This window comes from Patiria miniata, unplaced genomic scaffold (genome assembly GCF_015706575.1).
Source record: "Patiria miniata isolate m_02_andy unplaced genomic scaffold, ASM1570657v1 HiC_scaffold_25, whole genome shotgun sequence".
NCBI classification, from domain to species: domain Eukaryota; kingdom Metazoa; phylum Echinodermata; class Asteroidea; order Valvatida; family Asterinidae; genus Patiria; species Patiria miniata.
The window spans coordinates 5,652,038-5,664,873 of NW_024037064.1; the positions used below are offsets into that span (position 1 = coordinate 5,652,038).

General features: G+C 39.5%; 1 protein-coding gene and 1 long non-coding RNA gene across 2 annotated transcripts; both read right to left on the bottom strand.

Annotated features, from left to right (window-relative positions):
* Positions 1-1,349: 1,349 nt before the first annotated feature.
* LOC119732914 (tetratricopeptide repeat protein 12-like) lies at positions 1,350-8,624 on the bottom strand. Its single transcript, XM_038206498.1, has 6 exons — positions 8,595-8,624; positions 7,485-7,520; positions 6,594-6,641; positions 3,245-3,435; positions 2,587-2,779; positions 1,350-1,925 (listed from the first exon to the last, which is right to left on the bottom strand). The coding sequence occupies exons 4-6, from the start codon at positions 3,425-3,427 to the stop codon at positions 1,768-1,770; spliced, it is 534 nt and encodes a 177-aa protein (XP_038062426.1). The 5' UTR covers positions 3,428-3,435; positions 6,594-6,641; positions 7,485-7,520; positions 8,595-8,624; the 3' UTR covers positions 1,350-1,767.
* A 332-nt stretch (positions 8,625-8,956) lies between these two features.
* LOC119732932 lies at positions 8,957-12,610 on the bottom strand. Its single transcript, XR_005271642.1, has 4 exons — positions 12,540-12,610; positions 11,019-11,060; positions 9,425-9,460; positions 8,957-9,004 (listed from the first exon to the last, which is right to left on the bottom strand). It is a non-coding gene; the product is annotated as an uncharacterized LOC119732932 (long non-coding RNA).
* Positions 12,611-12,836: the final 226 nt, after the last annotated feature.

The following is a 12,836-nucleotide window of genomic DNA, read 5'->3' on the forward strand; positions in this document are numbered from 1 at the left end:
GTAACCTTGACCTTTGACCTGTTGGCCCCAAAATTATTAGGCCTATTAAGGACTATCCAGAACAATCCACAAACGAAATGTCAAGTTCCTAAGTAAAGTATTTATCAAGTTATCGTGCTGAACAAGTAGGCCATGGATCAGCCTTGGTCAAAAATTTTGGCAACCGGTATCAAATGAGGGTAATAATCGTCATAGCAATTTTTGGCAAGGTATACACCTCCATAGTTGGCAAGGTATACACCTCCATAGTTGGAAAATATGTGACAGCATTGCAGCAGTGCAGCTTTTAATTATTTACCCTTTTTCTCAAAATGTCCATCAAAATGCTTGTTACCACTCTAGGGGCGGTATGCCTTGCGCATGCCAACTATAATCAATTATGCCCTGATTTGATACCGACCAAACCCCCATGCTGATGGCCGAAAGGGTTAACGGGGTGTAAATTGAGGATTTTCTTTTGTTCCTCTTCCCTTTTCCTTTGTTTGTACAAGAACAGTTAAATAAGTCATGAAACTATGTTCACTACATACATGTGCTAAAACAGTATACCACCCTCCCCCTGCCCCCCCCCCCCCCCAATACATTAACACTTGATTTAAGATATCTACTTCATCGCATCAAATAAGATTATATTTACCTGGTAAATATGAGGGTAATAATCGTCATAGCAATTTTTGGCAAGGTATACACCTCCATAGTTGGCAAGGTATACACCTCCATAGTTGGAAAATATGTGACAGCATTGCAGCAGTGCAGCTTTTAATTATTTACCCTTTTTCTCAAAATGTCCATCAAAATGCTTGTTACCACTCTAGGGGCGGTATGCCTTGCGCATGCCACTATAATCAATTATGCCCTGATTTGATACCGACCAACCCCAATGCTGATGGCCGAAAGGGTTAACGGGGTGTAAATTGAGGATTTTCTTTTGTTCCTCTTCCCTTTTCCTTTGTTTGTACTTTAACTTTTTTGCAACAGCTCTCATTGGTTTGTACACATTTTCCAACCAAGGAGTCCTCGATTCGGTTTCTGTCCTCGATTCATTGATAATGTTGCGTGTGTCCTTGACTTACACCATATACAAAATAATGCAGTGAAACAGACCAGCAGCCGATTTCACAAAATCTTACGAATTGGCGCAACTCTGCTTGAGCCAAAATTTATTGTGTAAGTTGCGCAACATGACCCATTTCACAAAAGTCACATAGTGCGTAAGTCCACAAGTTGCGCAATAAATTATGATGTTACTTGCACCATCATTTTAGACGGCATAAGTTGTGTCGTAACGACTGAAAATGACATATTTTACCAGCATATCAGGAGTGTCACAGAGCTTGTTATTGCACAACTTATCAAGGTTGATACAAGACGGACAAAATAATTTTCAAAATGGCGGGCTGAGGTGATCCAACGACTGTTTTGCGAACGAAAAAATTCACACACAAACAGCCGTGGTAAATGCTGCTTTTATCCTCGTCCAAGATGCTTAAATTATTTAAAGCATTGTGAAGCTGCGCCAAGCTTTGTGAAATCGATCGTAACTTTATTGCGCAGCTGGGCAACAAATTTGTTGCCTAAGTCTTACTCATGGCACAAGCTGCGCACTTTTTCATGAAATCGACTGCTGCCCACTGTCATGGCACAACCAACAAAGGGTCTATAGTTAAACCAAAATTCAAGATTATATGAAATGCTGTAAAACAAACATTTTTGGGATAAGAAACATTCAATTTACATACCTACATTTGTAATTACCTACATTTGTAATTACCTACATTGGTAATTATGGCAGAGTTTTTGCTTACCGTCACCGAGTCCGATCTCATGAACGCCCGTTGCTTTGACATCGCCCTCACTCAACAGCCTCTCAGCCTCCATATCAGACTTGGCTGCGGACTCGGCTAGATTCACTTCTGCAATGTAGCCTAGTGCAGGGGTGAGATTGTTGGAAAATGAAAAAATCCACAAAAATTATCAGCAAATAAATGCACTGTGGATCTGCAAACATTTCAACTCATTTGAATACGTGTCCTGAATGACTTCACATTAGCTTCAGTTCGCATTCACATTCACATGTGTGATGCGATCAAACTAAATGAGTCGTTAATTGTCGGCAATTATGATCTTAAGATACAGCCCAAAATAGTTCAGTCAGGGTGAAAATTTCAAAATTGACTTTTTTGTAAAATAAGAAGGCTACATATGTCCTCTTTCATGTCAATTTTTTTTCCGGAGAAAATATCACGATAAAGTATTCAAACGTGACATTTTTGCTAAGGAGTAACAAATTTATGTCAATAACTTGAAATAAAGCATGTTTATTGTTGTGTAATAAACACTTCAATTTTGAATCGTTGATTTCTCCGTTTGAGTCTCTGTTTTCTTGTTTCAAATCTGCCTGTGTTCCAAGTCCCATAACTTCTGAATGGAAGGTCCTATTCACATGGGGTTTTCACCAAATATAAACTGAGATACAGCTCTATTCAATAATGTAAAAAAAAACCACAACATTTGATAAGGGCCGACAAATGACTCATTTAGTTGCATCACATGTTTTTGCATTTGGCCTGAAGACTGCTGACCCACCTGCGACTTTACTTTCGTACTTCTCGTCAATCTTGGTGATTTCTTTGTAAGTCGTAACAGCCACCTCGTAATCCTTCAGTCCCTGTTGGGCCTTGCCAAGGTGCACCAATGCCTTGACGTTGTTTGGTTCCAACTGCAAGGCAGTCCGGCAGTCCTCCATTGCCTCTGTAAACTTTCCCAATTTGTTGTAAGCCTTGGGGGAAATAAGTGAAAAGATGGGATTCAAATTTGCCACACAGTGAACAACGAAGTGATGCGTGTCTCAATAGGATAACATGTGTGACGCCTTGAATTAATCGTCTGCCTTATGTGCAGTACTACAAAAACAAACATGCAGGATGAGTTGGCCCCCCTCCCAAAATGATATGTTTTCCTTTCTTTTTTTCCCCTTTATATGAAAAATTTTCAGGAAATAAATTAAAACGTTGCGTATCTCTCTCACAAGCCATCAGCAACGTTCATGATGTTGCGTATCTCTCACAAACCTTCACCTCCACTTGCCTCTCTCCACCCAGGAGTACACATGTAAATGCGTAAGGGTATTACTTGGGGAGCAACCTACAGTCATGACAATGGACTCATCCAGGGGGAATAGAAATATTCTCAGTCATTTCATGAATACGGAGATCTTGGCTCGTAACGGACTTGACTTGTTTACCTGTGCCCTGTTGGTGTACAGCACCACAAAGTCTTTTAGACGCTCCAGGCCCTGTGTGTAGAGCTCAACGGCTCGTGTGTAATTGCTCTTCTTGAACGCTTGGTTCCCCTGATCTTTCAGAGCCGTCGCCTCTGCTTTACGCTTCTCTGCGGGCTTGTTGGCGTCTGCTTCCAGGGCTTTCATGACATTATCTGAAAAAAAAGTTGATCACACGTTACATAAAAGGATAGAGTTTACTACAGTCATCCCGGTTAACCTTAGGGTAAAAAAAAAGTCTCCGGTTTCTGGTATGGAGCTTGCCCCAAAGTCGTGTGGCGACGCAGGTTTTTTTTTTTACCCCACTTTTTTTTTCAAATGTGGGCTGATATGTTGCAGATGACACTTCGATCCCCTTAAAACTCTCAAAAATATCCTTTAGAGTGGAGCTTGAGGTGACCTCAGTAAGGCCATAAGGCTTGGGAAGTCTGCACCCACTTACGATCTCGACTCGACCTGCCAGGCTGGTCATTAGTCTGCTCTCTTACATACTGCGATAATTGAAATGCATTTTCAGATTCCCCGAGATACACGACCATCGCTCCCTCACTCGGCTTCCAGATGCACAATAACAAAATTACAACACCGTGTGCAAATGGTGCCCAACTAAATTTAGTGCAAAATATATGCGTGCATCATCTGCACTGCTCCAGGATGTCACTGGCTCAGCCTCTACCAATTGACAGTGATTGCTGGAAGATTTGCAGGATTGAGGCATGGTCACCCCTCCAAGGACCACATTATAAAGAAATAATTGAGGATTTTGCAGGATTAAGGCTGTATGCGATTTTTACATGAAGGCAGTTGGAGGATTTTGCAGGACTGAGGTTGCATCTATACTATAATTCCAGGAATCTGTGTGTGTGTGTCTGTCTGTCTGTATTTCGATTATCTCCAGAACCGGGCATTGTATGAAGTTGAAAATCGGCGGGTGTCTTGAACGGGACACCAGAATGTGTAGTGCCAACTTTGAAGTTGTTTGGACGAGCGGTTCTCGAAAAAGCTGCAAAAGAGCAACATTTTCTGAGGCAAACGTGGCAAATTATAGCCTAGACCACCACGCACTGATGTTCTTTTCAATTGTTTACGTCATGTTTTAGGCTAAAGTGCACGTACTCAATATGACGTAAACAATGCAAAAAGGACGGGCACGCGCACGTGCATTGTAGGGCGATACCATATTGTCCAATGTGGGTGAATGGCACTGCATACCATGTTTCCGTATGTACACGTACGTGGTGGCTACACGGGCACATTAGGTGGTCGACTGAGCATCCTTACTGCAGGGCAATACCATTGTCCAGAAGGGGTAAATATCTGCGCTATTATTTTGCAGCTTTTTTGAAAACCACTAGCCTAAACAACTTCAAATTTGGCACAAACTTTGACGTGAGTGCATTCAACCTGTGAAAACATGCAACCAATACCAGCGGCAAAGAAATTTGCCCTTCCCGAACATGCACATTTTAGACGGGCGCTGCACTAGTCCTAGCAAAAACCCCTAGGGAGTTAGGATTAATACAAATACTGCAAATACAAATTCTGGTTATGGGCAATTGAATGTCATGTCAGTATTATACAGAGCTTTTAAAAGCTCAGTGAATAAACCTGACAATGTATTTATCGAATCTTTTACATGTACAGCCATTACCTGGTCATGGTCAAGGAGACTAAACAGACTAGGAGTTGTGGATCATTTTTCTAAATTGTTATTTAGGTATAATGGTTTATTGGTTTTGTCACTGATATGTACCTTTCATAATGGTGAAATTGCCGTTAAAGCAAACCAAAAACCTTTGTCCCGACTGTGCATTTACATGTCTGTGTACAGTAAATACAGTGAATACTCCACTTTAGTAATTACACTTTCTGTCATAACTAATATTTTGGCCAAGTATTAACGATCAGTACACTGTACAACAGCACACACAGTAGTCTTGGCCCACGACGCTATTGATCGATAGTGGAGGATGCATATATATACCCTCCAATGTCACAACAATTAGACCGGCAGGCCTATATACATGTACTTGCACTAATTCTTAGCCATTTTGTTTCAGTGGTTTTAACTTTTTCTTTAGTGTTTTTCCCAGGCTTTCCTAAGGAATCAATCAGCGACTGAGAAAAGGTTATATGGCTCGCCCAATGGTTGTAAACGTACGCCCTGGCCTATGTGCGGTGATCGAGCACCATCACTTTATAGGGAACCAATTAGCGATTGAAAAAAATGTTTCATGGCTCACCTGACGGTTGTGGACATTCGCGCTATACGTGCGGTGATCAAGCATGGAGCTATAAAAATGACTATGATTGTTCAAATTTATACAGACAGTCTTATTTACATAAAATGGCCACGCCCCATTGCTACGAAATGACCAAGATATTGGTGAGAGAAAGTATAAAATCAATTATGCAAGTGCGCTACACAACAATGCAACTATCTCTCTTGATCACTGACATCTTGGGCCAAGACTATATACACAGGGGTTTGGCATTGGAACAATAGGCCTTTTCTCACTAGACCAAATCTCGGGGGTGGCCTGGGGCGACATGGAGGTTAAAATAAACCACGTTTCTCACTTGAAATTTTCATCCCTGCGCCACCCCCCAGCCACCCCCAAGATTGCTCATCCCGGGGGCGAGCTCACCCCTGCTTAGGACCAGAGTGGAAAAATCTTATCCCCAGGGCGAGACACTTTCCCCAGGGCAAAAACTTTAGTGTTAAACGAGAAGGGGTGAATTCGCCCCGGGGCGAGCATCAGAGGGTTGAAAAGACTGTAAAGTCTGATGTTATTGCAACAGTTCATCTGAAAATACGGTTAATTGCAAACAATGTGGGTTTTTGGGTGGCTTTTGAACCACAGCAAATCCAACCGTACCATTCAACAACCAATGACTCGATCAATCGTAATCATACTGGAAAAAAATAATTGTAAAAAATCCAATAAAAATGTTGGGAAGTTTACCGATATTTTGACATGAAAATACACACAGAGTTTTATGCCTTTCTTTCCTTATATTGAGTACTAATAAGTAAGAATAGTGAATTTTGCTCTGTGAAGAGGCATACAAATCAGAAGAATGCAAAATATGGCTAAATAGGTCAGCGAATAGAGCACTTGAACGGTGATTCAGAGGTTGTCTGATCAAATCTCACTCTAGTGAATTTCTATACTAATCTGCTTAAAAACGCTAAGACAAAGAGATACGACTTTTCTCGTCACTGTTGCTTGGCAACAAGCTGTCAAAAAACAAATTCTGATTCTGATTGATTCCTCTGTCTCAGATCAAACTTAGAAATATGGTGACTCACGGGGATGGGTAGCAGGAATGTCTTGCACTGCTGGTGAAGATGCCTTTTCTAAAATTATGAAGAAGAAAAGTAAAACAGATTAGTCTCCAATCCAGCCACTGTCAACTTTGGAAACCAGTTACAGTCTTTATTTTTCAAAGAGGAGTCTAAGAATCATTGACACATGTGCACTATGATCATTGACTAAACCTGGTTGTAGAAAAAGCAGTTGATTGAAAGAACTGATGAAATTGAAACATAACAGCATGGCTGATCATCAAAATAAATATTACTAATTGTATTTCAAAAAAAACCAAAAAACTATATAGACCATTTGCAAGTTGCGCAATGACAGCAGGCAGGTTTTATTTAAATTTAGTTACAATACAAGCACAAAGTACCTAATCAAGTGTATCCATTGATCTCCATTAGTAAGACTGGATAGGACACGCGTACACTTGCACGCAGTGAAGATTAGGAAAACGTGGACAGAAACAGCTGGGTAGTACAGTGCGGGTTTAATGTTTGCAACCGCGCTTGCGTGACGTGCGCACGCTGCATGGTCTGTGTGTGACGAACGCATTCCAAACTTTCAAACCCTCACCGATGACTACGCATACGAGCACAAGATGGAGGGCGCTGTGTCCTATCCTGTCTTCTTAATGGAGACCAATGAGTGTATCACACAGAAACACACATTTACTTATTCCGTAGTTGTGGGGACTTACACTCGTCGCCACAAGGTATTTGTGGGGACCGAAAATGCTATGGGGACAGCAGAAAGTCCCCATAACTCGGTCCTAATATTTGCCTAACAATAAAAAACTTCGCATAACGCAGTGTATGCCTACCCAGACTTACCCACTGTCATGGCACACCATGCAAAGGGTGTCTTAGGCTTTTATACCTTACCTGAAACTTGGGGCTTCCCATCGTCCACATTTGATTCTGAAAATGAAATATTAAATGTACCTGCATTATAGTCTGGCCGCACTAAATAGTACACTGGGACATTGAGTAGGATTTTCCAACAGCAAAATTTTTAAAGTTTTTGCTTGCACATACCTTTGCTCTGTATGCTTGTTATTCCAAAAAGATCAAGATCAATATCAAAGAAGCTATGAAAGGTAAATCGCAAAGAAGTAACGCTTGTCAAGTAGACAGACACTTTTTTTCTTACCATAATTCAAGGCAAGATGAACAAATTAAGTAAATTCTATTCAAATTATTATTTAATACTGGCATCAATGTAATAATATTGAGTGATCATGCAAGCAAACTTTCCACATCGTTAAGCAATTATAGGGTGGAGGATGCCATAAACATAAATGTCTGTCACTGGGACAGAAGAAAACAGTTTCAATTTTGTTTAATCCATGAAGATCCTTTCTAACAAATGACAATAGTAATTAAAGGCTCTAAACTCCAGTCCATCTTTTGCTCAACTGTTCAATCGTCTGAAGAACTTGACATGAGGAAATACTGAAATCTTCTTTGACATAACGTTTGTTACACAGGCAGACTTTGATTATCATTGTTTTTTTTAATGGAAGTCCAAGAATCATTCCGTTACCAACTGACGCATGCACACTATGGTCATTGACTAAACCTGGTTGCAGAAAAATACTGGTAGCTGGTACAAAACTCTTGCTACCAATGGGGGCTACCTGAGCAGTATTGCGCTCGGAATGATACATGTACTTGTACATGTTCATACGATGCAGTGTTTGCTCCGATTCCAATTAAGTAAGCAAGTAAGATACCTCGGAATGGTATATACCGGTGCGATACGATGGTTGCTCCAGTTCAAAGTGAGGGAGATACTCGCTGATCATCAATTAAAATTAACATCACTGATCTTATTTGTCAAAAAATACTAAACACAATGTAAATGTATGTAAGGATCTATAACTTACCCAGAACTTGGGCGTGAATATGTATAAGGTTAAGTTTAGGCTTCATAATTTATGCAGAACTTGGGCGTGAATATGTATGAGGTATAGAAGAGGCTTTATAACTTACTCGGAACATTGGGGTGCTCATCATCCAAGTTTGTTTCTGAAAAGAAAATAATATTCAATGTACTGCATTTGCCTTTACAGTAAAAATAGCACTGCACTGTGAAAAGAGGCATACAATCAGAAGAACGCAAAATATGGCTTAATAGCTCAGTTAATAGAGCACTGGAATGGGGATTCAGAGGTTACCGTTCAAATCTCACTCTAATTCTTCACTTATCTGCTTAAAAACAAATCAAAGACAAAGAGATACACATTTTCTTGTCTGTGTTGCCTCGCAGCAAGCAGCCAACAAAAAAAAAGAAAATATTCTGATTCTGATTAATTCCTCTGTCTCAGATCAAAATATAAAATATGCTGACTCGCTGGGATGGGTAGAAGGAATGTCTTCAACTGCTGGTGAAGATGTCTCTTCTAAAATTATGAAGAAGAAAAAAGTAAAACAGATTAGTCTCCAATCCAGCCACTGTCCACTTTAAAAACCTGTTTACAATCTTTATTTTTCAAAGAGGAGTCTAAGAATCATTGACAAATGTGCACTATGATCATTGACTAAACCTGGTTGTAGAAAAAGTAGTTCATTGATAAACGAAAATAAACAAGCGTTAGATTTTTGATAGAAATGAAATATATCAGCATGGCTGATCATCAAAATATTTGTAAAAAAAAATATATAGACCGTTTGCAAGGTGCGCCATGACAGCGAGTAGGTTTTATTTAAATTTAGTTACAATACAAGCACAAAGTACCTAATCAAGTGTATCACCCAGAAACAAATACCTGCCCACTGTCATGGCGCACCATGCAAAGGGTCTCTTAGGCTCTATAACTTACCTGCAACTTGGGGCTTCCCATCGTCCACATTTGATTCTGAAAATGAAATATTAAATGTACCTGTAAAACGGTCTGTCCACACTAAATGTTACAACTTTGATCATTGAGCACGATTTCCAACAGCAAAATTTTTTTAATTTTTTTGCTTGCACATATCTTTGCTCTGTATGCTTGTTAAAGGGAAGATACAACATTTGCAAACATCAACAGATGAAATAGTCAAATTATCACAAAATACCTTACTGGATTGTTAGGGAATGACAGTCTAAAGCATCCTGTACAATCGTGGCTCCTGGTGTGCTGACATTTTCAAGAAAAACTCCATTTTTCCAACACAAACTGGCTTTTTTCAAAAACTGCCCCTAATTTTTCATATTTAGTTATTCCGCAATAGATTACACATCTGTGAAGGGGTACAAGCCAGCTAGACTGATTCTTTCACTTTACAATTCCCCCAGTCTATAAATCGCTCCATTTCATCTTCAGTGGGATCTGGGAGCCAGAGTACAAGAACATGATTGGTTTTCTTAGTTTTTCCAGCATCTACGATCCCATAACGTGAAACAAGTCATTTTTAACAATATTTGCTATAACATACTTATTCTCCAAATCCATTTATTACTGAATATTGCAGCAAAAGCAAAATGTTGTACATTCCTTTTAATCTAGAAAATTCACGATCAAGAAGCTATGAAAGGTACATGTACATCGTAAAGATGTAACGCTCGTCAAGTGGACAGACATTTTTGTTCCTAATAATTTCAAGGCAAGATGAACAAATTTAGTAAATTTTATTCAAATTATTATTTAATACCATCAATGTTAATATTGAGTGATCTTTTAAGCAAACTTTCCACACCCTTAAGAAATTATAGGGTGGAGGATGCCTGGTGAACATAATGTTTGTCACTGGACAGAAGGAAACAGTTTCAATGAGTTTCAAACAGTTTTTTTTAATCGATGAAGATACTTTCTCACAAATAAGAATAGTAATTAAAGGCCCTGTTAACCCAAATCCTTCTTTTGCTCAACTGTTCAATGGTCTGAAGAACTGACATGAGGAAATACTGAAATATTCTCTGACATAACGTTTGTTACCCAGACAGACTTTGATTATCATTGTTTTCCAAGAAGTCCAAGAATCATTCTGTTACCAACTGACGCATGCTGACTAAACCTGGTTGCAGAAAAGTAATGGTAGCTGCGGGCACGCAGGGCAAGGGTTTTGCTTTGTGAAATAGCAGGTAAAAAACTCTTGCTATCAATGGGGGCTACCTCAGCAGCATCGTGCTAGAAATGATACATGTACATGTATACAATGCGGTGTTTGCTCCGATTCCAGTGAGACACCTCGGAACAATGTGAGGGTTGCTCCGGTTCAAAGTGAGTGAGATACTCGCTGATCATCAATTATTCATTGATGATATTTGTCCAAAAAACTACACAGTGTAAATGTATATAAGGATCTACAACTTACCCAGAACTTGGGCGTGAATATGTATGAGGTATAGTATAGGCTTTATAACTTACCCAGAACCTATGTGTGAATATGTACATGTATGAGGTACGCTATTGTAAAGGCTTTATAACTTACCGGTACCTGGAACTTGGGGATGCTCATCATCCAAGTTTGTTTCTGAAAAGACATTTGTATAAAATGTAATTACATTTGTTTATACACTGTAAATAACACTGAAAAGAGGCATTTACAAATTAAGAGAGCACAAACATACATGTAATGGCTAAAAAGGTCAGTTAATAGAGCACTACCATTTTGAATTCAGGAAAAATTGACTGGCATTAGACAGACCAATCACAGGGCACTTTGATTGGTCACCTGGATTGGTGACCAATCAAAGTGCCCTGTGATAGGTCAGGTGACAAATTAACAACAAGGCGTGTGTGACAAGGATGTTTCCTGAATTGAAGGTGAAATTTCTCTTTTCTTCCCGAAGGTATGTGAACCTAACCACTACCATTTGTATTTTCAATTCCCACAGGGGAATCAGGCAGTTTGAGGACAGTTTTGGGGGTGAAATCTGAAGATTTTGATAGGGGGTACGAGTGAAAATGGTCAAAATAGGTTATTGGTATTGACATGTACTCTAAGATCCTAGGACCCTACTCGCCCGACAAGCTCCAAGTGTAAAAAAGGCGATTCGTAGAGTAAAGGCCTATTACTCGGACTACACAATACTCACCCATTATACTAATGAAAATAATTTTTAGTCTGGTCCTCAAGTACTCCACTGCGCACACTGCATTGATGTCTATCAGGTTCTTAACCGCATTGTTTATTAGACTTGTCACCAGTCCATCCATTATTGTAAATTAGGGCCTATAATGTGACCCGTTCTGTCAAAATCAGACTTTTCTGGGCATAAGGTCGAAAATGATATTTTTACATGTTGTTAACATGTTCTTTTTCCTTTTTAAAGGTGGTTTAATTTTTGAAGCCGGTCATTCCTGGGCAGAGTTATGCTATTTTGAAGTTCATTGTGTCGAAAAGTAGAAAACGGAGAAAATGGCCACGAACGTCACAAAACAGTTATTTCTTTAACTGATATACCTTATCAAAATCATCAAAAATAGTATATGTAGAGTTCAAATTAGGGTTTCAAACTTTTTTAATATATTTTAGACATGTGCAGGATTACAAATATGCAAAAATTTGAAAATCGATAAAAATCACCCCCACAGCGTTTTTTGGCCCTATCTCAATTTCAACCTCTGCCCAGAAGCGTCTGCTTTTGACAGAACAGGTCACATATTTCGCCAAAAGTTTTCGGGCAATATTACGAAAACAGAAAACACTGGAAATCCAGAATCCAGAATCCGCATACAATTCCGCAGACGTTAGATCAAAATTCCGGAAATCTGGAAAAATCCGGACAAATCACACCCCTGAATATATGGTGAACTATAAAGTGAGATACTTTGCGTTTATGCTCTACCTGGGAGTAAATTGGTTTGTGTGATGACATACAATAGCTGATGTTGTGAGGGAGTTGAGGTTTCAAGATTTTGTCTGAGCATTTATACATAGACCAGGTGTAAAGCAGATCTCAAATTGCACTACATGTATAGTGCTGATGATTGTCTATCTTCAACAAACCTCTTGGAGCGAATCTACTCTGAGGATTTCCCATTATTGGTCAGACTAGGACCATGTTCCAACACAAGCATACTACTTCCTGCAGATAGATAAAAACAAAACCAAAACCGACAATGAGTGACAACGATCAATGCAGAAAAGACGACAATATACATGTAGCAAAATGGATGCAAGGGCGGATCGGGGGGGGGCAACGGGGGCCTTCGTACAACATTATATTTTCCTCAAAAACAAAATTGGTCAAAGTGGTCAGAAATTGCCTCAGATTGCACCACAGAGCATTTAGAATCCAAAAAC

Coding starts and splice junctions, on each gene's coding strand:
- LOC119732914 (XM_038206498.1), bottom strand. CDS start 3,427: ATGAAAGCCCTGGAAGCAGACGCCAACAAGCCCGCAGAGAAGCGTAAA. Junction 2,780..3,244: donor TGTACACCAACAGGGCACAG/GTAAACAAGTCA, acceptor ATTTCCCCCAAG/GCTTACAACAAATTGGGAAA. Junction 1,926..2,586: donor GTACGAAAGTAAAGTCGCAG/GTGGGTCAGCAG, acceptor CCCCTGCACTAG/GCTACATTGCAGAAGTGAAT.